Below are 27,771 nucleotides of genomic sequence, written 5' to 3'. Positions count from 1 at the left end.
TGGTTAAGACCTTTTAAAGAAAACATAGCTGCCAATATGGATAGGAAGAAAAAAAATCCAGTAGATTTTACTAAATATAACTTTCATGGTTGCATAATGTACTAAATATTTTACACATAGATAGTTTTATAGTCAGAAAAACTGCAATATTTTCCAGTTATGATTGACATTAAACATGCTTGAAACGTTATGTTAACTCATAGTTTTGAATATTATTGGCATCTAATTCCTCAAAGAGAGCTCTATAAATGAGATTCACTTCATTATTTAAATATTCTAGCAAGCAAGCAATAATCTGTACAAAAATTCTATCTCAACAGGGACTTTTATTTTTAGGAAATTTTGTAAAATTTACAAAAATCAGTAGAGTTGGCAGCTATGAAACAATAACTGATTTCTCCCCCATTTTCCTTGCTTTGCAATATAAATTTATTTTTGATGTTATAGTGCAACCTTGTAAATTTTGAAAATGTGATAAGAGAATCTTTATTATGTTCTTGTCTTTAGGCAACCCAATATTCGAAGGAGAGAGTCACCATTTGCCAAACGAGAAGGCAATGTATTCCGCATCAACAATCAAAGCGATGATGATGAGAACAATACTTGGAATGGTAACTCTACTCAACAAATGTGATGGACTATCTAATTTGTGTTAGAATAGAATTTTTCCCCTTTTATCAGTCTATTGAGTGTATATTTGTTAAGATTGTAAAATAAAATAATCAAGCTGTTTATTTTGTCAACAATTTATTAGTAAATACTGTGAAACACATCAAATAATTGAACTCAACATAGTTAGATTAGCGCTTCTTTCTTTTACCTTTGACTTCTTGCTTACCATACTTGGCTTCTAAACTTTGTATCATACTATTGAACTGGCCTTCTCTTTCTTGGGTACGCCTGGACATAGCTTTCATGAGGCCACAGTCCATCTCTTCTTTAACTTCAGCTGCTTCTTTAGCTTCAGATTTGAACTACAGTAGTTAACAAGAGTTATTTAGACATATGAAAATAATAACAAAAATAAATTCCCTACACATGGGTGCCACTCTAAAAAGAATTTCAAGACTGGGCTATTTTTTTGACCAATTAACACGATCTAGCGTTGTTCACCAGAATTTTCAGAAATTTATAACTCACCGACTAAAAAATGCAACTTTCGATAATAATGGCACATACATTAAATCAATGATTTAATTATTCTTTTTTCATTTCGTGAATTTTTCACAGCAAACAAGATTTTAAAAAATACTAGTTAACCTTGTAGATATTTTTGTACCAATCACTGGATAATAAACCACTCATTTTTTCCTGAAGTTATCCATATGTCTGCTTTTTTCTTTTTGGCTTCATGATTATTTATTTCTTATTTGATCTCTATAAATTTAATTCAATAAAAAGATAATCTTAACTTCGTTCAGCATTTCAAAATGTTAGAGGAAAATGAAAACTCAAAACAAATTTGGGTAGAACAATAGTACAAATTTGGTTTAACCAAGTGGGCACTGAAGATCAATCAATCTCATTGTGGTGTGACATCATTACTAGATCACATAACAATGTTTTCATTAAATATTTAAATGAAGTTAACTAGAAAATATTTATTTAAAATGAACATTTTTAAGGAAGAAAAGCAAAACAAATGGAAAAAGAGATTAATTTAGTCTCAAGACTGATTTTCATCCCCAGGACTGAATAGTGGCACCCATGCATATAAAATAAAAATAATGCGATTTTACAAAAATGCCGTTACATAGCTGTTCAGAATTTTTTGGATTTGTTTCAAATTTTGAAATCAAATCTGATATTTTTATAAAAAATCCGAATTTTAGTAAAATTGCAGTATTTTTGCTTTTAAATCAATCCCTTGTTCCGATCGCCGCAGTCGCGCTTCCTTAGATTATTGTGCAGAAGTAATTTTTAACAGCGTTTTATTGTAAAATACTATTCCAATAGCTGTTGCTGATCATTTCATTAAATTGAAACTTAAACTATTATAATTTTTTTAAAAATGTTTTGTAGTATTAAACATTTGCATCAGAAATATTTTTTTATGATGTAGTTTAATATTTACCTGTGTTTCATAATTTGGAGAAGAATAATTATATATTAATAGATAATGGTTGCTTTTTTTTTAACTATTATACCAGTATTCCTAATTATAAAATATTGATATTATAAATTTCCCACAAAAGATAGTGTTTATATATATATTTTTTTTACTAATTTACATAAGGAATTTAAATATACTATGTCTATTAATGTTATTATTTAATAGTTAAATTTTTGCCTTACTCTCGTATTTGGTGCGTATAATTTTGTCGCACATAGTGTTCCTAATTTTTTATTCCTAAGGTTGGCAGCTATGCCGTTATTGAAAATCTTAATAGCTTGGTTAAAAAATTTTTGAACTCAGATAAAAAAATTTGAAATAATTTTTATGGGGAAAATTAGGGCTTTTAGAAACATTATAAAATCAAGTAGGCACCTACATATTTTGTGTGTGTTAGATTTGTTTTTTTTTTTTCTTTCCATTTTTACTTTCGGAAAATTTTAATCGCTTATAAAAAAAAGTCTGAAAAATTCTGCAAAACCAGTAGCAGGGTTTCTGTTTCCATAATTTTAATTAGTGAATTTTAATTAGTTAATATACTTACACGCTTAATTCGTGCCATTTTTTTAGTTTTAGATTCTTTCACAAATTTGGGGAATGATGGAATTTCATCCTTATTAATTAGTTCCGTCAAAATGGTTATTAATCTGTCTTCCTCTTCTACGTCATAACCCAAGAAAACTTCAGCTATAAGATTCATATCACCTTCATACTTCACATAGCATTCTTTAAGGTCTTGAATTTCTTCATCAGATCCTACAAAAGAAATGAAAATTATTCAACCAATTGGAAAACAATGTTATATCATTTTTTATAATAATAGCCTGAGAGCTCAAGAAGAATAAAATAATGCTTTACTCAGATCATGTAAGGATAAGGTTAAAATAATTTGATGTAATTAAATGGAGTATTCAGGTGTAGTGTTGCTACAACTCTCTTTCCTTTTTATGACTATCAGTGAGCCTATTTCTGCCCAAACTGTCTGACTGTTTTAGATAGCCTCTCTGTAAATAAACTAAGCAGTTTTGGTCTGCCAATTTTTGTGTAAGGGTTGAAAACCTGTGAAGAGGGGGCAGGAGGGAGGTGAGGAAGAGAGAGGAGAGGACTGGACTAGCGGCTTGAAGGAGAGGAGAAAAGGATTTTTGGTAGAAAATTATGAAGAATAAAGATACATCTACCCTGAAAGAATGGCTGCAACAGGACTGAACAATTAAGATAAATCCAGCGAATAATATCCTGCCACTTACAAATAGTTCATCAGCTCCTCAACATTTTTAAGCACATGTGCAAGATAAGTGACTTTAGATTTTATTAACTCCAGCAGTGATTCCCTTTTCTTAAAGATTCTTCAAATCTGTTTGTCACATGTTGATATAATATAATTTGTATAGTATAATTTAATATAGTATATAGTAATATAGTATAATTTGTAATGATCTTATTTTTATTATGCCACATGGTCAAATTTATTCTCATAAGTAAATCTTGATAATTGAGTTGATCATCATTAAAATTGCTTAAGTTAATTCTATCCCTTGTGATCATTATTTCTGGACAGATATTTTTCTTATACTTTATTTGTATGTGTTGGTGATGATTTGGGATAGGCCTTAGTTGTAAAAATGCATTAGTACTAAATTGTAACAATCGTCCCACTATACTTTACCCAAATTGTCACCACATGTATTTTGGTGCCGTGACCAGGATAATAGGTCTGGCAATTATTTGTGTTAAATATAATTTCCAAGTTTGTAGATTAATATATTTAAATATTATTTTCACATTCATTTGGCTATTGAGGGAATAAGTTTATTATAAATTTTTTGGACCATGTGGTAAATATTTGTTAAACCTAATTCAGTGCACACATATACTTAACACATATATAATTTAACAGTGTCATTAGTTGGTTCTATTATCTATTTTTAAGCAAAAAAAAAAAAAAATATGGCTGAAGGTTTGAAATCCCCATTTTTGTTGTCTTTGATCCCCACCTTAAATGATCAAAATTATAATGATTTTTTTGAATCCTTGGAAACCACAGCAAAATTAGCTGAATGGACAAAGGAACAACTATTGGTTATAACAAAATTAAAAATGGAAGGAGCTGTTAGGAAGCTTTATAACAATTCATTAGAAGGGAAAGTTACGGATTACGAATCTCTGAAAAAGGGAATTAAAGGCTATTTTACGCCTACTACATCTTTCGCTCAAAACTTTGCTGCATTTTCTACAGCTGAGCAGAACACAAGTGAAACAGCTAGGGATTTTGCCATGCGGATTGAGGGATTAGCAAAATTGGCAAATTTGCCTATAGATTTTAAGGAGAAAGTAAAAATGTCGCAATATATTAACGGCTTAAAACCAGCTTTAAAAGCCCAAGTTATTCTTTTAAATCCCCTATCGTTTGATGAAGCTATTGAAATTTCAAATAGGGTAGAAAACTCATTACAAACTTTAAGTTCAAACGTAAATGCTCTTAACACCCCTCCAGTACATAAAACTAATGATATGCCAAATGACTATGTTAATGTTTTAACACTCCTAACTAAGCAGATAAATGAGATGCAAATTCAAATCAATGAGTTAGCTGCTGCCAATATTAATAAAGTTCAGAAAATAACTTGTAATTACTGTCAAATTGTTGGACATAAAGAAAATGAGTGCAGAAAGAAGAAAAGAGCTAATTTTAAAAATCGCCCTAATCATAATAGATATCAGCAACCCACTCAATTTGCTATTAATCAGCAGCATCCATTTGTAGTACCCCGGCAGAACTCACGGAGTTCATTCAATCACCAACAGCAATTTGAGGTACCATTTCAAACCACTCAGGTACAATATAATAAGGATTTTGCAAATGACCAACAAAGTTATTACCAAACTCAACCATCTCCTTTGTACACCACCACACATAGAACCGAAGCAAATAATCAGGGTGGCACTCGACCCAAAGAATTTCACCCAAACTACTAGAGGGGAGAAAAGGTAATGGATCAATTTTTTCAGTAAATCCCCAACCTGATCCAGACGATAACCTCATCTGTAATCTAAATCAAAACTTTCTACCTATAATACAAATTAATGTTAATAATATAACCTGCAGAGCCCTTGTTGATTCAGGTGCAACTGTAAATGTTATTTCCCCTAATATATTTCAGCAATTGAAGGAATTTAAGGTAAAAGATTACAATTCTAGCTTGACTGCTGTAACAGGTGTAGGTATAAGTACTAGTTCAGTTATTGATACTGAAATATCTATTAGTGAGGAGACATTCCTAACAGAACTTATTGTTTCTAACCAACCACTATCGTCAACATTTGATTTGATATTGGGATTAAAGTTTTTAAAAGAATTTAATTTCATTATTGATTGTTCAAAATGTGTAATATATAATCATTCGATTAAAATAAAATGGTTGGATAGTGTTAATAGTGAGGTTATAGAGAGGGATAAAAGGGTATCAGTTAAGGCTAGTAATAGTTTAAACAGTATAAATAATTCAAATATATGTAAAACACAAAATTTCGGTATCCTAAATAGAAAACTAAAGTTGCCTCCGCACTCAGTGAGTAATGTACACATAAAAATTTCTAATTCAAGTAAACTTGCTAAGGGAGATATCGTATATGTGCAACCAAATGAAAATAATATGCAAAATGATTATTTTGTTGCCCATGCTGTGACTGAAGTGTTGGATGATTCAGCATGTCTGATTCAAATTTTTAACCCTACGGAGGATATTATTACTTTAAATAAAAGTTCGAAAACTTGCAGGATCAAGGGTGTGACGGTTGATGAAGTAGAGCGCTCACAGAATTCAGCAATAAATACCATTACTGACAATAATGAGGATTTTCTTAAAAATTTTAATTTAGTACATTTAGATGAAAATCAACAAAAAAGAGTATCTGATCTTTTACTGGAATATAAAACTGTCTTTGCTAATGAGATAAGTGAGTTAGGGTCTTGCTCTTTGGTTGAACACCACATTATATTAACTGATGATATCCCCGTTCGGCAAAAACCTTATCGTGTCCCCTATCACTTGAAGGCTGAAATGAGGAATCAGCTTAACAAATTGTTGGATGCTGGAATTATTCAGCCTTCAACATCCAGTTATGCCGCTCCTGTACTCCTTGTGAAAAAGGCAGATGGTTCATATCGATTAGTTGCTGATTTGAGAAAACTAAATGCAAAAACTTTACCTGATAATTTTCCAATTCCAAATTTAATGGAAATGATAGACCTGCTATCTGGATCAAAATTCTTTTCCTCTTTGGATTTAACTTCGGGTTTTCATCAAATGAAAATGTATCCTGCTCATGCACATTTAACGGGTATTGCAACCGAATATGGAAATTTTGAATATGTACGTATGCCATTCGGCCTAAAGAATGCAAGCTCTAGTTTTCAGCGGTTAATGTCATTTGTACTAGCTGGCTTGACTGATTTATCTATTGGTTGCTATATTGATGATGTAATAATTGCAAGTCGTACCTTTGAAGAACACATTGAAAAACTTGGTATTGTGTTTAAGCGTCTTAGAGAGGCAAACCTAAAGCTTAAGCCCAAGAAGTGTTCTTTACTTAAGGATGAGGTAACGTATCTTGGACATAGAGTTATAGAGGGTAAAGTGATGCCTGATCCTAAAAATATTGATACCATTAAAAGGGCCCTTCCCCCCCGTAATAAGCAAGAGGTGCGAGGTTTTATTGGTTTAACTGGGTTCTATCGGAGGTTCATACCGAATTATTCTAAACTAGCTCTACCCCTTACTAATGCTACCAAGGAAAAAGTCCCATTTGTTTGGACTGAGCTCGAACAAAATGCTTTTGAAAGGCTGCATAATTGTTTAACTTCACAACCTTGCCTGATTTTACCAGATTTTAACAAACCATTTGCTCTATGCACTGATGCAAGTAAACATTCCTTGGGGGCTGTACTTGTTCAAGAAGATGAAACTGGATTTCAGCACCCCGTTAGTTTTGCATCTAGAAAGTTAAAAGCCAACGAATTAAACTACTCAGTATTTGAAAAGGAAGCTCTAGCTATAGTTTTTGGTGTTCAACACTTTAGGCAATATTTAATTGGGAAAGAGTTCACAATTTATTGTGATCAAAAGAGTTTATCATACGTGTTAAATTTAAAGGATCATAACTCAAGAATTGCACGATGGGTCATGACTTTGCAATCTTACTCTTATAGGATTATTCATAAGCCAGGAAAATTGAACCTTATGGCCGATTATTTATCAAGGTTAAAAACAAGTGAAACAATAAATTATATACATGAACAAAGCAATAATATAAATGCCTTTCAATTACTCAACTTCTCAAGAGACAATTTGAGAGTTGAGCAAGAGTATGACCCTCAATGCAAGAGAATTGTTAGGAAACTTAAAAACAATGCCCAGTTTTCTCCGTCTTCTCCGAAATTTTTTCTTGAGAATGGTTTATTACTCTGCTCTGGTACAAATAATTTGAATCAGAGACTCGTTGTTCCAAAAACTCTGATTCAACTTGTATTAGAACAATGTCATGATAACAACACAGTGGCTCACCCAGGTTTATCTAGGACTCTTCATAGAGTCAAAGAAAATTTTTTTTGGTATAATATGTATAAAAATGTAAAAAATTATGTTGCTTCCTGTACTTCATGCATTGCGCGTAAAGGCTTTAGACCATCAAACAAGGCACCTTTACAAAAGATTCCTACTGCTAGTAGGCCTTTCCAGAAGTGTAGCATAGATGCGGTTGGTCCTTTAGTGACTTCGAGGAATGGAAATAAGTGGTTAATTGTTATTACAGACTATTTCTCTCGATATCCCGAGGCATATCCTGTTCCTGATATACAAAGTTCTACTGTTGCTAAAGTGCTAATTGATTTTATCTCCCGCCATGGACTCATGGAAGTTTTTTATTCTGATAGAGGAACAAATTTCATTTCTGAGGCAATGCAGCAAGTGTATGATGCACTTGGTATTCATAAACAGCACACAGTCAGCTATAATCCACAAGGAAATGGTGTAGTTGAACGGTTGAACAAAACACTCATTGATTCACTGAGCCATCTGGTTAGCATAAACCAAACGGATTGGTGTGAACGTGTTCCTTTGGCTCTAATGGCCTTTCGCACGGCTTTCCATCGCACTATAAAACAAACTCCAGCCTTTATTGTATATGGTCGTGACTTAGTTATGCCATATGACTTAATTTTTTCAACAAGATTTAAAACCTATAATGATAATCCCACCTATATCGAAGAACTAATTCCCAGATTACAACAAACTTTCATTTTGGTAAAAGAAAACTTAGAAAAGGCTGCTGATAATCAAGTGTCTTCAACTGGCATATCTAGACAAATTAAAGACATACAAATAGGTGATATAGTCTATCTTCATATACCAAAAATTAAAGTACATACATCAAAAAAGCTTTCTAAAATGAACCATGGGCCCTATAGGGTGACAAAAAAATATTCTCCTGTTATTTTTGAGATAACTTTAATAGCGAACCCCTCAAAAATGAACATGGCTCATATTAATAGATTAATAAAGGTTCCAATGCGAGAGATTTTTCCTTCATTTGCCGCTATCACACCAGAAGAATCTAAGGCCCATGAAACTATTAAAAGAAAATGTGAGGATGAGCTATCTAATGATGATAGAGAGTTATTTCCTGCTTTATTAAAGCCCTTTAAAGTTAATGACTTATTATGTTTCGAAAATAATGCGCCATTGTCAGGTGAGGTTACTGTGGAAAGGGACAACTCTTTTGATTTTTTTCGAGACACTTCTGTCTCTCCTGTTTCTTTCCTCAATAGCTCTTCTTCCGATTCTTCTGATATTTCAAGAGAATCAACACCAAATCAAAGGTATAATCTACGTCCTAGGGACGCACATGGATTTGTGAAATAATTTGGTTATAGATATAGATTATGGATATAGATTTATTATTTGCTCTTATTTTTCTTGTTAATTTTGTGTTTATGTATGTACATATTTATTATGTTCTCTAACTAATCAAGACAATGAAACATTTATGCTTTTGTAATGTTATCTTCTACAAGCTGATGTGATTTTGTATGACAAACAGTGATGTAATTTTGTGTGACATTAGTGACAAACAGTGACCGATTTAGACGATGAAACATTTATGCTTTTGTAATGTTATCCTCTACAAGCTGATGTGATTTTGTGACACTAGTGACCGATCTCAAAGTGACCTACAATTGAACATAAGCACTAACTTTTTTCAAAAAAAAAAAAAAAAAAAAATTAATAAATTAATTTTTTTTTTCTCCAGAAGGGATGATATATGTAGTGTTGCTACAACTCTCTTTCCTTTTTATGACTATCAGTGAGCCTATTTCTGCCCAAACTGTCTGACTGTTTTAGATAGCCTCTCTGTAAATAAACTAAGCAGTTTTGGTCTGCCAATTTTTGTGTAAGGGTTGAAAACCTGTGAAGAGGGGGCAGGAGGGAGGTGAGGAAGAGAGAGGAGAGGACTGGACTAGCGGCTTGAAGGAGAGGAGAAAAGGATTTTTGGTAGAAAATTATGAAGAATAAAGATACATCTACCCTGAAAGAATGGCTGCAACAGGACTGAACAATTAAGATAAATCCAGCGAATAATATCCTGCCACTTACAAATAGTTCATCAGCTCCTCAACATTTTTAAGCACATGTGCAAGATAAGTGACTTTAGATTTTATTAACTCCAGCAGTGATTCCCTTTTCTTAAAGATTCTTCAAATCTGTTTGTCACATGTTGATATAATATAATTTGTATAGTATAATTTAATATAGTATATAGTAATATAGTATAATTTGTAATGATCTTATTTTTATTATGCCACATGGTCAAATTTATTCTCATAAGTAAATCTTGATAATTGAGTTGATCATCATTAAAATTGCTTAAGTTAATTCTATCCCTTGTGATCATTATTTCTGGACAGATATTTTTCTTATACTTTATTTGTATGTGTTGGTGATGATTTGGGATAGGCCTTAGTTGTAAAAATGCATTAGTACTAAATTGTAACAATCGTCCCACTATACTTTACCCAAATTGTCACCACACAGGCATGTGATTCTTCCGTGAAGCAGTAATTTATATTTTGGCAAAATTTTCCAGAATTCCGCCAATTTATAATGGAAGGTTTCGTTACTTTCGCAAAATCTTGTTAACGACATTTATTCCGACCTTACCGGTACCCAGTCTTTTGTCCTCCTAAATTCTCTGTCACACATGATAACAGCTTTGTTAAGCAGATTTGTTCTTGTTAAGCAGTTTGTAAGTTCTTTCCTTGAAAGAAACGAGAAGATGCTTATCTCTCAGAAGAGCAATAATGCTGCAATTTCTAAGAATAAGGAATTTTCCTATTAGGAGAATCCTCTTGTCACTTAAGTTCCTAATCCTGCGAAAAAAAGAATATTGTACCTAATTTTTTGTCAGTTCGGTCTGCATAGAAATATTTCATTTTGTGCAAAAAAGTTGAACTAGATTCAAGACAAGCTTACAAAGTATGAAATTTTTAGAATTTTATTAAGTAATAATGAGCTAAATTTACACTTATCAAAATTTAATATATAAACTTTTTTAAATAACTTTTAATTTTCCGAGAAATTTTCAATTAATGTTTTTAAAATGTGCTTTAATTTTCCCTTTTCAAAAATGAGATTTTTTTTTCTTTACCATGTTGATTTTCGCCACAAATTATGCAAAAAACATGGTTTTCAAAATATTCTATTCAACATTTTCAAAATTCATGCAACCACAATCCACTTCAACGTACCGAGCGCAAATCACTTTCCATGTTTGACGACATACTAGCGGGTCTGCTTGTGTGTATGAGCTAGATTTGGTGGTCTTGCATTCTCATGTGCAAATCTGATATATTTTGCAAGAGTTTCTCACTTTTAGACTTCATTTTCTACCCTTTGAATCGAACCAAAAAATCTCTCAAATGTTTGATCACGAGGATCAACTAAGCTTTGCCAATTTTTTCCCTAAAAGTGAAAGAAAATATAATTTCATTGCAGGGGAAGCTCCATCGTCAATGGAGTTCTCACGCTATTCTATTTATAGATGAGAACCACAATCCCTGAACACTTTGGGATTATTCACTAATTATGTATTTTCATGTGGTTCCTCAGAGCAGTAAGGAATCACAAAGCTTCATTTCTTAAAAATTTCCATCTTGCTTTTATTCTTTTAAATTAATAAATGAATTGAGATTTTTAATTGTAAGAATCTGTTCTTAAAGGACTGTCTACTAATTGCATAAAATTTTTGTAAATGTCTATTGTACCTTATAAGAATTAATTTTGTTCATATTTCGTACGTTGCCTACGTACGAAGGTTGAAATTTTTAGGTGATTTTATTGTTTGAATAGTACATCTGCCTGATTGAGTAACTTAGTAAAAATGCATGTCAGTAAGATGATCTACAATTTTTGGTGTTAATATATATAAGGCAATTCCATTGTCTCAAATGTAAAACATGAACTGAAATTTCTTTGAACAATTTCATTTATGAACTACAAATTAAAATTATTAAATTTATGTTTAAAATACTTCGTTCACTATATTGTATCAAAAAATCGTTTATTTTATAAAATCTGATACTAATAAGTTCACATTGAATAGATTAAACTGTTGGTGTCGGACTTAAATCACGATTTTTTTTTTTTTTTAATGGCGGGCACTTGGGGGTTGTCCCATTGGCCACAGGAATGCCAGAACTGCTACTCTCTTCTCGTTACCCAGTGGGCATCTGTGGCGAAGCCACAGCGGCAGAGCAGCGCCGGCCACGTCACACAACCACAAACCCGTTTATAGGGCGGGTCACATTCACACACAAAGGAGAAAGGACATAGAACACAAGGAGAAAGAAACACCCATGCCCTGAGCAGGATTCGAACCAACGACTCTGCAGTCAGGCACGCTAAATGCTCCGCCACCAGGTCGGCAGTCACACAAAATTAAATTCCGATTACTTAGTTACGTATCCTTTAAATTCTGTGAATTGTTTTGGAATTTAATTTTAAATGGCTTATTGTAGTCCGCGGAGATCGAGATTCAGACAGAAAGTAAAGGTTATTATAAAAAAGCAGACAAATACATACAAATTTAAAAAGAACGCCATCTGGCGGTATTAAAAAAAAAGTCTTCATAATCCTTCCCTGGGAATGATTTTACTTTTTAATACATAAATACACAAAAATAATAATACATAAAAAATATTAATTCTTTTAATGTAAATTTCAAATTAAACCTATTTTTTCCAAAGAGAAAGTTTAAATTATTTACCATGTGTAAAGTAGCACCAGAATCCAGCATGAAAACAGTTTTGTTTTTACCTGTAGTATTAGAATTTATGTTGTTCTTGTTCGGCAGTAAGAGCAAAATTTTCTCTAGAATATTTATCTTGATTTTAAAATGCACAATGAGCGTTATAGTTTTTGGTTTTGTTAATAACCAATTAATAGTTCGAAAATGTTCAAAAGAACATTTTCGAACTATAACCTGGATTTTTCTCGAGATGGTGGATTTTGATTCCCCTCATTCTTGTTTCGGAAATAGCAGCCTTCAGCTAGGTGATCCGTTTTATGACAGATGGAACATTTCCTCTCGATTCTATTTTCATATTTTTGTTTTACTCCTAATGTTTCTGTTCGTCTAGGAAAATCATGTTTTTAATTTTGATATGCTGTTTTCTTCTTCTCACAGTATTTCTAAAATTTCATCCATTTGACGTTGGGTTTTCAGGATTTCTCTTATTTTTGAAAACTTTCCTCGTAAACCTGCATAAAAAACAAGTTCTCTTTCTGAAATTTCCAGTTTGAAGTCCACATGATCTTCTTGCATCGTTTACCAGTAAATATGTTTCCCATAGAATTTTTGAATTAGTTTGCGAACTGAAGACTTTGGTCGTCAGAAAGCCAAAGTTGAATGCTCGCTACAGCATCATCATTGTTTAGTGTCCATTGTTCTCACAACTTTGGATCAATGGGAGGCCTCTTCAGTAAGCATATTTGCAATTTTCGTAAGTGTCAGAAAAGCCTTGACTTTATTACGCCACTGATAGAAGTTGTCACCGTTGAGCAGTGGAATACTCGGCAGATCCCTATTCATTTTGGAGTCTTAACGATGTAAATCACGCGAAACTTAGTGAAACTTTTTACTGAATCATAATTTTCAAAACTACAGCTGAGCTGCCAACTGTAGCCCGTGGAGATCGAGATTCAGACAGAAAGTAAAGATTTATTAACAAAAAGCAGACAAATTTAAAAAGAATGCCATCATATTAAGCAGACTTCATATCAATCCTTCCCTGGGAATGACAACATATATATATAAAAGCTATGATATCCAAATATTTACAAAAAAAGAGCCACGTTTAAACCATGTGATTATAAAACCCGATGATTAATTTTAAAATTGTAAGAATATGAATCACATAAATATGAATCATATGCATGATTTTAAAATAGTGTGAATAAGTATCGCAATATTTAATTTTATGAGAGAATATGAATTCGATATGTGGCTTTTGAATCATGTGAATATGAAACTCGCTACTGAATTTCGAAAATTCTTAAATATAAATCATGATGCGTAATTTTTAAATTGTGTTAATACAAATAACTATGTATAATTTTTTATTTGCGTGAATATGAATCCCAATGTCTAATTTTTAAATTGAGTATAAATAAGAAAATTGATGTTTGATATTACAACAGCATAAATAAATCACGACATTAGATTTTAAACTCACTAGAATACGAATTGCTACATAGGATTTTAAAACACTTAACGTTAACACGTAAATACAAATAGCGCTAATGGATTTTTAAATCTCGTAAATAAGAATCGCAGCATAAGACATTTTAATTATTGAAAAACTCAACAATATTTAGAAGCAAAATTTTAAAAAAGTATGAAGTGAGGGACTTCCACCATTTTGAATGCAGCGAAAAATCTTATGTTATTCATATTTGTTATTCTAAAAAACTTTAAATTAACTTAATGATTTCATTTAAAAACAATTGAAACAAAAATTCAATTATCTCAGATTTGTTATATAATATAGGCATAGGGATGGTAAAATTTAGTGTTTCAATTCTTATTGTATTTACATTTTAAAATCATTTAAATTTATTTAATCATTTTATTAAAGAAATACTGAACCAAGTTACAAGTTTTAAACAATTGTAACTAATTTACATTTGTAATATGAATTTATTTAAGTTTTCGTGGTTTTCTTAATTCTTTCATTCATTATAAATTCCGTACATTAATCTTGTAAATGTTTAGTTGAATGTACTTTTCATATAATAACTTTTATTTAAATCTAAGAAATACACTCAATAATATTTTTTGATATTAGTTAAATTAATTATAATTTTGAATTAAATTTTTTTACATAATTATAAATTTAAAAAATAGAATGAGTCCCTTAACATTAAATGTATTTAAAATTGTGCATAAATTGGGATCCGATGACAAGAAAGAAAGAAAAAAAATTACTGTAAGTTTCTCTGGGCAAAGCAAGTCTTTCTTCAATACTGGTAATAAACACTGTATTTAATATGCATAGCTGTCGACATGGATAGGAAAATATCCAGTAGATTTTCAAAATAATATAAATTTCATGATAATTTTTGCATTAAGTACTAAATATTTAACACATAGGAAATTTTAGGGATTTTTTATAGTCATTAAAAAAAAATCTACAATATTTTACAGTTATAATTGACATTAAACATACTTGAAATGTTAAGTATTATGTTTCCTCATAATTTCAAATATTAATAAGCATTTAATTCATCAAAGATAGTAAAGATTTTTTTAATTAATTCGAAAAGTTCTGAATAAAAATAAACTGAACATTTTAGAAAAAAAGAAGTTTTGAACTGATTTCTCGAGGTTTGCTTCATTATATATTAGCAATACTTATTACAGCAATACTATTCAAGCAAGCAAAAAACTGTACAAAAGTTCGATTTAAATAGGAATTTTTAGGGAATTTTCTAAAATGTAGAAAAACCAGGAGAATTTTAATTAAACCAGTAGACCATGAGAAGCTGGCAAAATCCAGTAGTGTTGGCAGCTATAAATATGTTTTAAAAGCATCTGAAGTAATCAAACAAAATGGGCATAATTGAAATATATTACCAACAAAATATTCACATACAACTAATGAAAAACTATAACTTAACAATTTAATGTTATCCACTTTTAGTCTATAACTTAATTTATTTATTAATGTATTTTATTAGTAATCATTATTTTTTTTTAATAATATCTAATGATTAACCTTTTAATTTATTATTTCTTTAAATATACCTCCACTATCAATGAAATAAGACTTAAATAAAAATAACACTCTAAAGAATATATTCATAATTTCTTAAAAAATAATTCATTGGTTTAAATCAATGATTTCCTTAAAAAATCACAGTTGATTTAAATCAAAGTTTCTTTTTAAGAAAAAATTATTTAAATCAGGATTTTAATCATGATATAACTTAAGTGATATATATCATGTGAGCCCTGGCATAATAAGGTCCTGTTCTTTTTCGATGCTTTAAAAAGAGAAAAAAAAAAAATATTTTTCAAAGATTTAAAGATTAAATTAAGAATAAAAGATTATTCAAAATAAGTAGTACTTTCCAAAATCCATTTTTAAAATGGAAAATATTATGAAGATTTTTGTCTTAGAGGTAAAATATTTTATGAAATAGAAAAATCTAAAAAAAAAAATTTAAAAAAATTCGAAAAGAAACTTTTTTTTCTTCATATTATAACTGTAACATATATAGGTTTTTTGCTATAACCATTACCTTTATATTTGGAGAAAAAAGTGTCAATGTCTTCTTTCGTGATTTTTGGAAATAAATTGCGCCAGTAGTTTTCCCAAAACTCGGGAGTTGAATCATTTTCCGAAATATTATTTTCTTCATCAATCTCACCTAAAAGATGAAAAAATTACGTTCAAATTATTGTTCTTACATAGGATATTAGCATGAGGGTTGTTTAATAATATTTAGATAAAGAAAATTTGGAAATTGTTAAATTGAAAAAAATTATCACAACATATTGTTAAAATTCGGGAGTTGAATAATTTTCTTCATTAATCTCACGAAAAAAAAGTTTTTTATCATATTGTTAGGAAGGAAAAGTATTACATGGTGGCCACTCAAATCAGATTTCAAATTTCCCTGATTTTTCCAGATAAAAATCTTAAAATTTCCAGGTTTTAGCCTCTTTATTCTAATAAAGTGTAGGATGTAGGTACAAGAAAAGTGCCTATATTATAAAATATTTTATTCAAAATGTTATTTTTTTAACATATCTTGAAAAAAATTATTTATTTTGACAATTTGGCAAGATTTTTTATTCATTTTTTAATGTTTTGGTACAAAATTTTGAATCAAAAATCATATATTGACCAACAAAAGAGTAAAATTAAATATTAGTATATAGTTAGTTCTTAAAAAAAAAACTTCTTTTAAAATTAAAATATGTTATAAAAGGTTAAAATTAAATAGAAAAAATTAGCATTAATGCAACAATTGTAACACTTTGTCGACAAACATTGTAAAAAAAAAAATGTGTGATTGGTTGGTTTGCTGAGAAAATATAATTCACAGATTTCTTTTAATGGGAATACAAAAGCTTTCAGAAAAAAAGTGCAATATAAAATCTATTATTATTATTAAATTATAACCAACTAATTTTTGGAGAATCTTAACAAGTTGAAAATACAAAAACATTTTGTCAAAATGGGAAAAAATTACCACGAAAGCATTGGAACAAGCTTAAGCTATAAATGGATTCAGCCCAAGGACAGAATTAAAAAACAGAAGCTAATATCCGAATCCCTTCTTCCACCTCCACCACAATCTTTCCTAAATTGCACAGTCCATAACGGTCAAAGATTTCCACATTCGTTTAGCAACCGTGGGAGAATTTTATGTCGCATTCTAGTTTAACAGAGCTGTAATGGAGCAAATTTTGATGCAAGCAAAGTTTTGCTAAGTTGATGATATTTCAACTGCTTGGAGATACATTTTTGTCTAAAAAAAGTGGGTATAATGGATAAAATAATTTAAATTGGTGAAATTAATTCTTTATCAGGGAATTCTTTAGAATTCCCTGATTTTTCCAAGTTTTTATCCAAATTTCCCTGATTGTACCAGGTTTTTTCCAGTATAAAAAAAATTCCCTGATAATTTCAGGTTTTCAAGGTTTTCCAGGTGGGTGGCCACCCTGAGTATATTAGGATATTTTAAAGATTAGCCACAGTTATCAATATTTCTAACTAGTTGCTTATCTGCCTTAGTTTACGCAGGCCTGTAAAGTAAAGAAATTATTTTGTATTATTTAATAGAAGGGTGTAAAACCTTCCTACCTTAAACACTTGTCTAATGTGTGTGTTGACTACTGAAATAAATCAGTTCTGTCGCAGCATTATTCATTATTTTTAAGTTCCACGCTTATTATTAGAATTTTCACTGAGATGATGATTAACCTCCTTACGAGGTGAATATGTAGAATGATGATGAAAAAAGTCTCGTTGCGAGAGTAGCAATCAGAGAATATTAATACAGTATGAGACACCTAATCTAGCAGGACCTGAAATTCGACACTTAATTCGATCTATTTTTTTCTTTAAATTTTATTTATATCAGGTGCTTGAATTTGAAAAATTTGGTGCAAAAAATTAACATAAGTTTCCGTAGTTATTGATTTAGATGCAAAAGACCACATATATCGAGTGTGATGATCAATTACTTTAAGTTAAATATTTTTTGGTAGAATTGTAATAACTAAAACCACCTACACTATCAATTACAATTATTTCAAAAGGTTTGTCAACTGGGGGCATTTCCTGAAGTAATCCAAATCTTTTCTGTCCAGGTTTTTTATTAATATGACAAGTAAGACAATGTTTGTTAAAATTTGAAATGTCTAAAGCAATATTTTCCCAACGTTAACATAAAACATCATCTATTTTAATAAAATTTCCAGTTAAATTATCATTTTGTTGAGCTTCGCGAATTTCGCCTAATTTCAAAAGATGTGAAAAATGGCTTACATTATTTAAATCAACATTACTATTGTGCTCAAAATTGTCAGGAATATCTCGGGATAACATGTCAGCTTCAAAGTTTAGAGTGCCTTTTGTGTATTTTTTATCATAATCATACATACTTAATAGTAAAGACCAGCGGAACAACCTACTCTTCAGATTTTTTAAATTTTTTTACCAAACTAAAGTCGCATGATCTGTATGTATGGTAAATTTATTTCCAAATAAATAGTGATAGAATTTGTTTAATGCATCAACAATAACAAGACATTCCAGTTCTGTGATAGCATAATATTTCTCATAGTCTCTAAGAGAACGAGAATGGAATGCTATTGGATGTAAGACACCTGAAACATCTGGCTGTTTTAAAATTGCTCTAACACCACTTTGACTTTCATCAACAAAAATATGACATGGTAATTTAGGATTAAATATTTTCAAAATTGGTTTACAAACTAAAGCCTTCTTTAAAATTCCGAATGCTTCTTCTTGACATTTGGGAGTTCAACACCAGGGTGTATTTTTCTTTAAAAGATTATTTAAAGGTGCTCTAACTTTAGCATAATTATTTATAAATTTATTATACACATTTATTGAACCTAAAAATCGTTGAAGAGATTTAACATCAGTTGGAGGTTTTAAGTTTTTAATTGCTTCAATGTTGTTGTTATCAGGAGGTACTATACCATTACACATTTCATAACCCAAAAATTGAATTTTAGTTTGCAAAAAAGAGCATTTAGAAGCTTTTAATTTTAAATTTTCAAATCTACATATTTCAAAAATTTATTTTAGATGATTTAAATATTCTTCATAACTATTAGAATAAATAATGATATAATAAAATTATAATTATCATATAATTCATTTTCAGAATTTTCTGTATTGCTTTTAGCGTTTTCATTCAGAATAAAATTGTAATTTTTACCACTCTGTAAGGGCATTCCAATAATTAAATATAACATTTAGAAGAAAAAATTAAATATATAAATAGCATATTTTGCTTTTTTAACCATAATAAAATAAAAATTCAAATTTTACTACTACAGTCAATATAATATACACTGTGATATATAATGCAATAAAAAAAAATGATTGCTTAAATAATTAAAATTATAATCATACTGAATCAAAAGTGAAAAAAGAAAAAAAAAATATATGATGCTAACACTAAATTTAAATATTATTATTTAATTTAAACAAATAATATTGTAAACCATTGAATAATAATATCAATAAATGGAAATATTATCAAAATATAAATATCAATAGCCATAAAATTATATGTTCAACAGTAAATACCAATCACATCTTCATTTAATCACCAATAAATCACTTCAAATATTTGATAAATCACGCGCGAGCCAAATCATAGCCACCACTTGAGATCACATTTTTGGTCATCTCCCGTTCAAGGAAACACAGAAGAACATTTGAGGAAATCACCGAAAACAAGTCGATCACACACTGAACCTCTATCAACCCTCAATGAGACCGACAAGCAGCTAGCAAGTAGGGCAACACAGCAAGTCACCTGGTGTAGATCCGCAAGAGGCTAATTGTTGATGGTAACATACGGTAGACGAAAATGAGACAAAACAGCGACGAAATCAAATCTCTTCCAAATCAAATTCCGGTACAATGGTAGAGGCAACATCTGGACCCATTAAGGAGGAAAGTCCCGAAATTCTCTTCTTTTAATTTTTTGGCATCAGATTCTTTTAGTCAGGATGTCTGTTTCACGAGCAATGCCGGCATCTCCCAAAATTTCATTTGATTGCATTCTTTTCTTTTTCATTCTTTCTACCATTCTTATGATGCAATCCTTAAAACACTTTAATCGTTTTTAGGAATTCAGAGGAATTAGTCAGAGGAATTTCATCCTCTTCATTTTCTTTTAGACTTGATATTGAATGTTCCCATCCTTGCAAACTTTAAAGTCAATAAACTAAGAAGTTTCAACTTTCAGACTCTAAAATTTTGATAGTTTCCACCACTCATCAGTCTGTACTGCCGGAATCTAGCTTCTAATTCATCCGCTTGAAATTTTCCAAACAGAATATAGTGGGGCTGTATACTTTCAAAGATCTTGAGATGGAAATAAGTGATCTTGTATGCAACAGTGCAAAAAAGGTTTCCCTTGAAAGTTTACTGCTTCTAGAAGTCGATTTAACATGGTGCTCTAAGACATTCCCATTTCTCACTTATGGCACCGAATAAGGGATCACAGTAAGCATTTCGCTTAAATTTACCCTTTTCTGATGTCTCGACGTTAACAATTTTCCACCATTTAGAAATAGTATAAATAAAATTAATAGTGCCCTCAATATCTGTCCAAGTTTAGATACCTCTAAAGCTGCAATTAGTTTGTCGTAGAATAATTTTAACACACGGTTGACATTCTGCCTCTGCAGATGATTAGGAAATAGTTCTTGTTAGCCCTGGAGCTAATTTAATACAATTATCAGAATCATTGTAGTATAGACTTTTTAAATGAAAAATACTCGCATAGACATTTTCTTTCTCTCCACTTGACTCAGTGTCAGCTGGCATATAAAAGTTTGATTGGTATTGACAAGTTGTTCCGGATGCATTTAAAAATATGAACTCTATCAAAAAATAATAATAGCTTCTATCTAGGATCTTCAGGATTAGGTATTGATGGTTGCAATGCGCCACCACACAACTTATCAAATGTTTTCCGATTTACTCAGTTGTTATCACCAATAGCAGCTAAAAGCTTATATCCAGCCTCCTTTAATATTTTTAATGGGTAAACTGCTGCTTGTCTGGCCATTGGAAATAAGCCTACAATATCTTTATTTTTTGAAAATATAGAGCTTATTAAAAATCTCTGTAGAGTTGAAGCTTCAGCGTTTTTACTATTAATGGATAAACCTACTAATTTGCCTTCTGTGTATGTTATTTGTTGATTGACATAAATTTCATCCAGCATACTGCTTTCAAATGCTCCAATAATTCCATACATTTCTTCTACAAGTACTTAGTGTGAGTACTCTTAACACCAGCTTCCAAATTCCCTATATTCTGTATTAGCGTCTTCAAATAGTAGGGATGCAGCAGAGTAAGTTCACCTGACTTTCATGGAAGGCAATAGGCAGCAGGATACTGTAAATAACAATGACTTTAACTCTTTCTTTATAAGTTAACCACTAATACAAAGCAATGCACCACAAGTGGGCAGTTTGAACAGGTTTCACTGTATACTGTAAATAACAATGACTCTAACCCTTTCTTTATAAGTTAACCACTAATACAAAGCAATGCACCACAAGTAGGCAATTTGAACAGGTTTCACTGTATACTGTTAATAACAATGATTCTAACCCTTTCTTTATAAGTTAACCACTAATACAAAGCAATGCACCACAAATGGGCAATTTAGACATGTTTCACTGTACACTGTTAATAACAATGATTCTAACCCTTTCTTTATAAGTTAACCACTAATACAAAGCAATGCACCACAAGTGGGCAGTTTGAACAGGTTTCACTGTATACTGTAAATAACAATGACTCTAACCCTTTCTTTATAAGTTAACCACTAATACAAAGCAATGCACCACAAGTAGGCAATTTGAACAGGTTTCACTGTATACTGTTAATAACAATGATTCTAACCCTTTCTTTATAAGTTAACCACTAATACAAAGCAATGCACCACAAGTAGGCAATTTGAACAGGTTTCACTGTATACTGTTAATAACAATGATTCTAACCCTTTCTTTATAAGTTAACCACTAATACAAAGCAATGCACCACAAGTAGGCAATTTGAACAGGTTTCACTGTATACTGTAAATAACAATGACTCTAACCCTTTCTTTATAAGTTAACCACTAATACAAAGCAATGCACCACAAGTAGGCAATTTGAACAGGTTTCACTGTATACTGTTAATAACAATGATTCTAACCCTTTCTTTATAAGTTAACCACTAATACAAAGCAATGCACCACAAATGGGCAATTTAGACATGTTTCACTGTATACTGTTAATAACAATGATTCTAACCCTTTCTTTATAAGTTAACCACTAATACAAAGCAATGCACCACAAGTGGGCAGTTTGAACAGGTTTCACTGTATACTGTAAATAACAATGACTCTAACCCTTTCTTTATAAGTTAACCACTAATACAAAGCAATGCACCACAAGTGGGCAATTTAGACATGTTTCACTGTATACTAATGTACATTCGGCTAGCCTTCAGAATCTCGAAATAGGAAGACAGGTGATTTGTATTTAAACAATTTCGGCTTTTAATTAGGACTGTTCAAGCACCTGCATCATAGGATAACAAATATGTAATTTTATACTTGGAGCCACTCTAACAGCTAATAATGATGATGGAAAAATCTCCTATGAACAGGAAATCATGTTTACAGAATTATGCGTCTCAGGGGTCAAGTCATAATTAATTTTTTACGTTTCTACGATTTCCGGGCTTACTGTAGTTCAAGTGTGTAAAAATCACTGCTAAATACATCAATATAAAGCATAAAACGTCAAAATATTTCAACAACGAAAAAATATTCACTTACCAGATTCATCATAAACAGCTCTTTTCTCAATATCAGACAAAATAAAATGAACTTTAGCAAGGACCTGAAATTTCCGAGTTGCTTCAACTTTAGCCTCGTCTTCAACCCTATCTGGATGGATCAGTAAAGAAGCTTTTCTATACGCCTTCTTAACTGAAAAAAAAATTTCACACTTAATAGCAACTCAAATCATTGCAAAGTGTACATTTTCAAAAATAAATGAACGCACTATCCAAGAGAGAAGCGCCTTTTCGAACTCCTAAGACATCGTATAAATTTTTTGTTGAGAAATACAGTTCACATTCTTGAATCAAACCCATTGTAAAAAAATTCCCATCTAATTTATTAAGAAAGTCGATAAAAACATTATTCGAGAAAGAGTAAATACTTTTTGTTCTTACAAATAACAACAAAAATCCGCGCTAGTTTTTGGTTGCCAGATTTTTTAAATCAACCTTCACATATTTGCGATCGAAATATTCGAATACGCCATCTAGGGAGAAAACGGGTTCCATGTCTTATCCCTTTTATCTCCTTTTTTCTTTTATATAGGAAAGTATTACCATATTTTCCCTTTCTTAATATTTTTCATTATATCTTTTCATTTATTTTAATATTTTCTTAATATTTTTCAAATTTTTTTTTTTTAAATGTCATGTGAAGTGAATTATAATCAATGTAGTTTCCAGTTATATATAGTTTCCTAACTTACAAGCTTTTTATCTATTCGAAAATTAAAGTCCCGCAGTGATCGTTAAGACACGGTTCCCAGCAGATCACCGAAGTCAAGCATCCCTGGCTACGGTCAGTGTGCGGGTGGGTGACCACTTGGATCAGTCTGGACCGAGGGTGTGCGGTATTGGTCCTCGTTAAACTGTGCTACCGTAAAGTGCTCGACTTCGCGCGCAGGTTCTCGGGCAACCGAAGCGGGGGTGCCAACCTCTCCGCAGTATATCAAAATTGTGATGGCATGTCTTCGGATCATCCTCCGGGATGTTTCCCAGACCGTCGCCAATAGCCCATTGTGCAGCTCTAGTGCGACGTAAATTAACAACAACAGTTTACAATCCCAAACTATCTCGGGCGAATGAAAAAAATTAAATATTAGTCTTTGTATATGTTCACATCTTCCTTATCTGAAAAATCATCTGCATTACACTCTGCACTTTCACTCGCGAATGCCATTTTTTAACTCCTTTTTTTTTCTATGTAAATTCATCCACCATCAAATATACAATAGTGCAAAACACGTCTGCAGTCCCGCACATAGCAAAACACCCAAACAGAAATTGGCAAACTTCCAATCACAGCAGATTATAATTATTTTTTGTTTTACTTCCGGCTAAATAAAAATGTGATAAAATAAAACGTATTGACGAATTCTGCTATGCCTGAGTTTACTCGGGATAATCAGGGAAGCGGTTAAAAATATTAACTTTAAAACATGAGTTTATAACCGGATAAAAAATGCACATCAGAAAATAGAGAGTAATATACTTCTTGTGCCCTCTTCTGATACATCTTCTCTCTCTGACAGAAATTTTAAACACAATTAAACAAAGAGCTTCAGTAACAGGTTCTAAAAAATAAAATATTTATGTTAATTATCGTAACAAAACCAGTTATGTTCTAAACATAGACTTTTTTCCAATTTTAAAATGCAAATATAGCATTTTATAAAATAACATCGTTTAACTTTAATTATAAGAAGAAAAATACCAAATCTTAAATTAAGAGCAACTATACAGGGCTGTACCTATGGCTCCCGAGCTTCCTTAAATATTAATAAAAGAAATTTTTTTTCCCCTTTATCATTTTTCACAGTAAGTTACTATTTGTTAAATACCTATTCTTCTATTAGCAATTCTTGAATCTATTGTCACTACTTTTTGGAAGTAATTTTTTTTTTCTTTCTCATTGCCTTTTGAAGAACTAATGAGGGGGAGCATTTAAAACTATGGATTGTTTATTTTTATTTATTAGTTTTTAATTTGTTAGGAAAGATATATTAATTTTAATTCTTTTTTTCTATACAAATTTTAATTATTTCAGTTTTATTTTTTGCTGTTTTTGAAAGACATTTTTGAAATAAAATTTTTATATTCTGAATAGATTGAGTTACACTTAATAAAATTAATGTGAAGATGTAAAGATCCTGCAATTAACCAATATACAATAAAAAATCACTTAACAACTTTAAAAAAAAATTTTTCTTTTACTAATTAGCAGGTTAAAATAAAACTATAACATATGGTCTGACAGTTTTACGTTCTAGGGTAAAATGCACATGTTAAAAATCCATTTCAGTTCAGGGGTCTGTCTAGGGTTTTAGGAAGGTACCTATTTTGTGAAAATTTAGGCATAATTTGTTAAATTTAAAAATTATATTAAAAAATCAACACAAAAATATGGTAAAGTATGAAAATATTTAAAAAAATTATCACTACAAATAAAAATCATTTATGACTGGTAAATTCCTATATTTTTTTCCTCATATATTCAAAAATAATTTTTCTATTGTAAAATTTTGACCAAACACGTGCTACCTTTTTGTAAAAGACAGCAGGCGGAGAATATCTTATCCATAGATTGCAACGAGAATGGGATTTGAACGAGAGCTTGCTTTTTTAAAAGTATTTTGTGAAACTACCGATTTTTATGAAGTTAAACTTCAAGAAACCAATTGCCCAGCTGGTATGGCCAGTCAATGGCTGGAATAGATTGTCATTCTATGGTAAGTAAAAAAACTAATGGAAAATAGACAAGAGCACAAAAATATTTTGAAAACTTCATTTATTTAGTAAATGATAAGAATGGGAAAATATATAGACATATGAAAGGTGTTACTGGCCTTTCTTAATGAATAATTTTTGAATCCTTTTCAAAAAAGAAGTAAAAGATATTATAATATTTTAGGGAGAGAAATTCATAAGCTATCGAAATTTTATGAATCACTACTCAGGAAAGCAGGAATGAAAATTATAAAAACTCCAATAACGAACATAAAATAAAAATATGTTGTAATAATTAGAGATAAACTCTTCTCTGTTACCTAAGGCAATCAAACAGGTTATATTGTTTTAATTTTTGATTCCTTTATTAGAAGGACGCCTATCTATGACATAGAAGATGGGGAATCATGGATTTGACAGCTTTGAATAATTACTATTACGGTTAAAACAAAAAGGTACAAGAAAAAATTATTGCAACTGTTACTGTAAGTTCGAAGTGAAATGAATCCAACAGGACTTCAATATCTGTATGCCTAGGTAGACCATTTAATGTACACAAACTAGCAAATGACTAGTTAGTGGGAAATTTGTCACCAACCTTATGTTTTTTAATATACTTTTCAACAATTCAACGTGAATTATGTGTTCTGTATAAAGAAATAACTATTTTTCTTTTCTGAAATAGCGAATAATAGCTAATAAACGGTTAAATTTTGATAATTTTTATTTATTTTTTTATTTTATTTTCTGTTATTTTTTTAACTTCTTTTTCAATATTTTTAAGTGAATAAAGTGTTCTGTATATGAAAAAAATTATTATTTTTTTGTTAAAGAGCGAATAATGGCGGAAAAAAGGACAAGAGTCATATCAGGAGGCACGCACACATCACACCCCGTAACTCTCTTTAATATTAACCTATAAATTTCAAACTGGGGCAGAAATTAGAGTCTAATGTGACGAACAACTGTACCCGAGGACATTTTTATACACACACGAGTGGCCAGAAAATGAGTCAAAATATATTTGTTGACTAACCGGGGGGAGGTGTTTTAAGCTGTTGATGCGCGGGCCTGGCATGTGAAGCGTGGGTCAGTTGGTAGCTCAGTGGGCAAACTAGATTTGAAGGTACTGAGGTCCTGGAATCGACACTCTGCAAGGATCGACTCTGAATTTTTATTTATTTATTTTATATTATGTTTTTAAATATACTCTTCAACAATTCAACGTGAATCATGTGTTCTGTATAAAGAAATCACTATTTTTCTTTTCCGAAATAACGAATAATAGCTAATAAACGGTTAAATTTTGATAATTTTTATTTATTTTATTTTATGTTATTTTTAACTTCTTTTTCAATATTTTTAAGTAAATAAAGTGTTCTGCATAGGAAAAAAATTATTTTTTTTGTTAAAGAGCGAATAATGGCTGAAAAAGGGACGAAAGTTGTATCAGGAGTCACACACACATCACACCCCGTAACTCCCTATAAAATTAACCTATAAATTTCAAATTGGGGCCGAAATTAGAGTTCTATGCGATGAACAACTGTATCCGAGGACATTTTTATAGACCCTGCAGAGGGCCGAAAATGGGCCAAAATATATTTTGTTGACTAACCGGGAGGTGGTGTTTTAAGCTGTATATTCGCAGCCCTGGCATGTGAAGCATGGGTCAGTTGGTAGCTCTGTGGGCAAGTTAGATTTGAAGGCACGGAGGTCCTGGGTTCGACACCCTGCAAGGGTCGACTTTTAATTTTTTTTATTTATTTTATATTATGTTTTTTAATACACTTTTTAACGTGAATCAAGTGTTCTGTATATAGAAATAACTATTTTTCTTTTCTGAAATAGCGAATAATAGCTAATGAACGATTAAATTTTGATAATTTTTATATATTTATTTATTTTATTTTATGTTATTTTTTAACTTTTTTTTCAATATTTTTAATTGAATGAAGTGTTCCGTATTTGAAAAAAATTATTTTTTTTTGTTAAAGAGCGTATAATGGCTGAAAAAGCGATAAAAGTCGTATCAGGAGGCACGCACACATCACACCCCGTAACTCTCTATAATATTAACCTATAAATTTCAAACTGGGGCAGACATTAGAGTTTAATGTGACGAACAACTGTACCGGAGGACATTTTTATAGACCCATTTGTGGGCCGAAAATGGGCCAAAATATGTTTTGTTGACTAACCGGGAGGTGGTGTTTTAAGCTGTATATTCGCGGGCCTGGCATGTGAAGCATTG

At 30.8% G+C, this 27,771-nt stretch overlaps 2 protein-coding genes across 2 annotated transcripts in view; one reads left to right on the top strand and one right to left on the bottom strand.

Annotated features, from left to right (window-relative positions):
* LOC107440358 (UBX domain-containing protein 4) overlaps nucleotides 1-734 on the top strand; it is a 64,947-nt gene extending 64,213 nt beyond the window's left edge. Inside the window, exon 14 of the mRNA XM_043053774.3 lies at nucleotides 508-734. Within this exon, the coding sequence (XP_042909708.1) occupies nucleotides 508-634 (127 nt within the window). The 3' untranslated portion in view covers nucleotides 635-734. The remainder of the gene's footprint in view (nucleotides 1-507) is intronic.
* Nucleotides 731-23,305, bottom strand: LOC107440359 (dnaJ homolog subfamily C member 9). The gene is made up of 5 exons (XM_016053267.4): nucleotides 23,015-23,305; nucleotides 22,786-22,938; nucleotides 15,970-16,098; nucleotides 2,658-2,869; nucleotides 731-974 (listed from the first exon to the last, which is right to left on the bottom strand). The coding sequence occupies exons 1-5, from the start codon at nucleotides 23,103-23,105 to the stop codon at nucleotides 801-803; spliced, it is 759 nt and encodes a 252-aa protein (XP_015908753.1). The 5' UTR covers nucleotides 23,106-23,305; the 3' UTR covers nucleotides 731-800.
* Nucleotides 23,306-27,771: the final 4,466 nt, after the last annotated feature.

This window comes from Parasteatoda tepidariorum, chromosome 2 (assembly GCF_982258835.1).
Source record: "Parasteatoda tepidariorum strain Cologne lab strain chromosome 2, Ptep-v5.0, whole genome shotgun sequence".
Taxonomy (NCBI): Eukaryota; Metazoa; Arthropoda; class Arachnida; order Araneae; family Theridiidae; genus Parasteatoda; species Parasteatoda tepidariorum.
Note: the sequence above shows the minus strand (reverse complement) of the source record. Positions and strands in the feature narration are given on the sequence as shown.

Excerpts from the sequence above, each read along its gene's own strand:
- LOC107440359 (XM_016053267.4), bottom strand. The coding sequence starts at position 23,105 with ATGGGTTTGATTCAAGAATGTGAACTGTATTTCTCAACAAAAAATTTA. Across the intron at positions 16,099-22,785 it reads AGCTGTTTATGATGAATCTG|GTGAGATTGATGAAGAAAAT; the intron begins GTAAGTGAATAT and ends TTCATCTTTTAG. Across the intron at positions 975-2,657 it reads AAATGGCACGAATTAAGCGT|TTCAAATCTGAAGCTAAAGA; the intron begins GTAAGTATATTA and ends TAACTACTGTAG.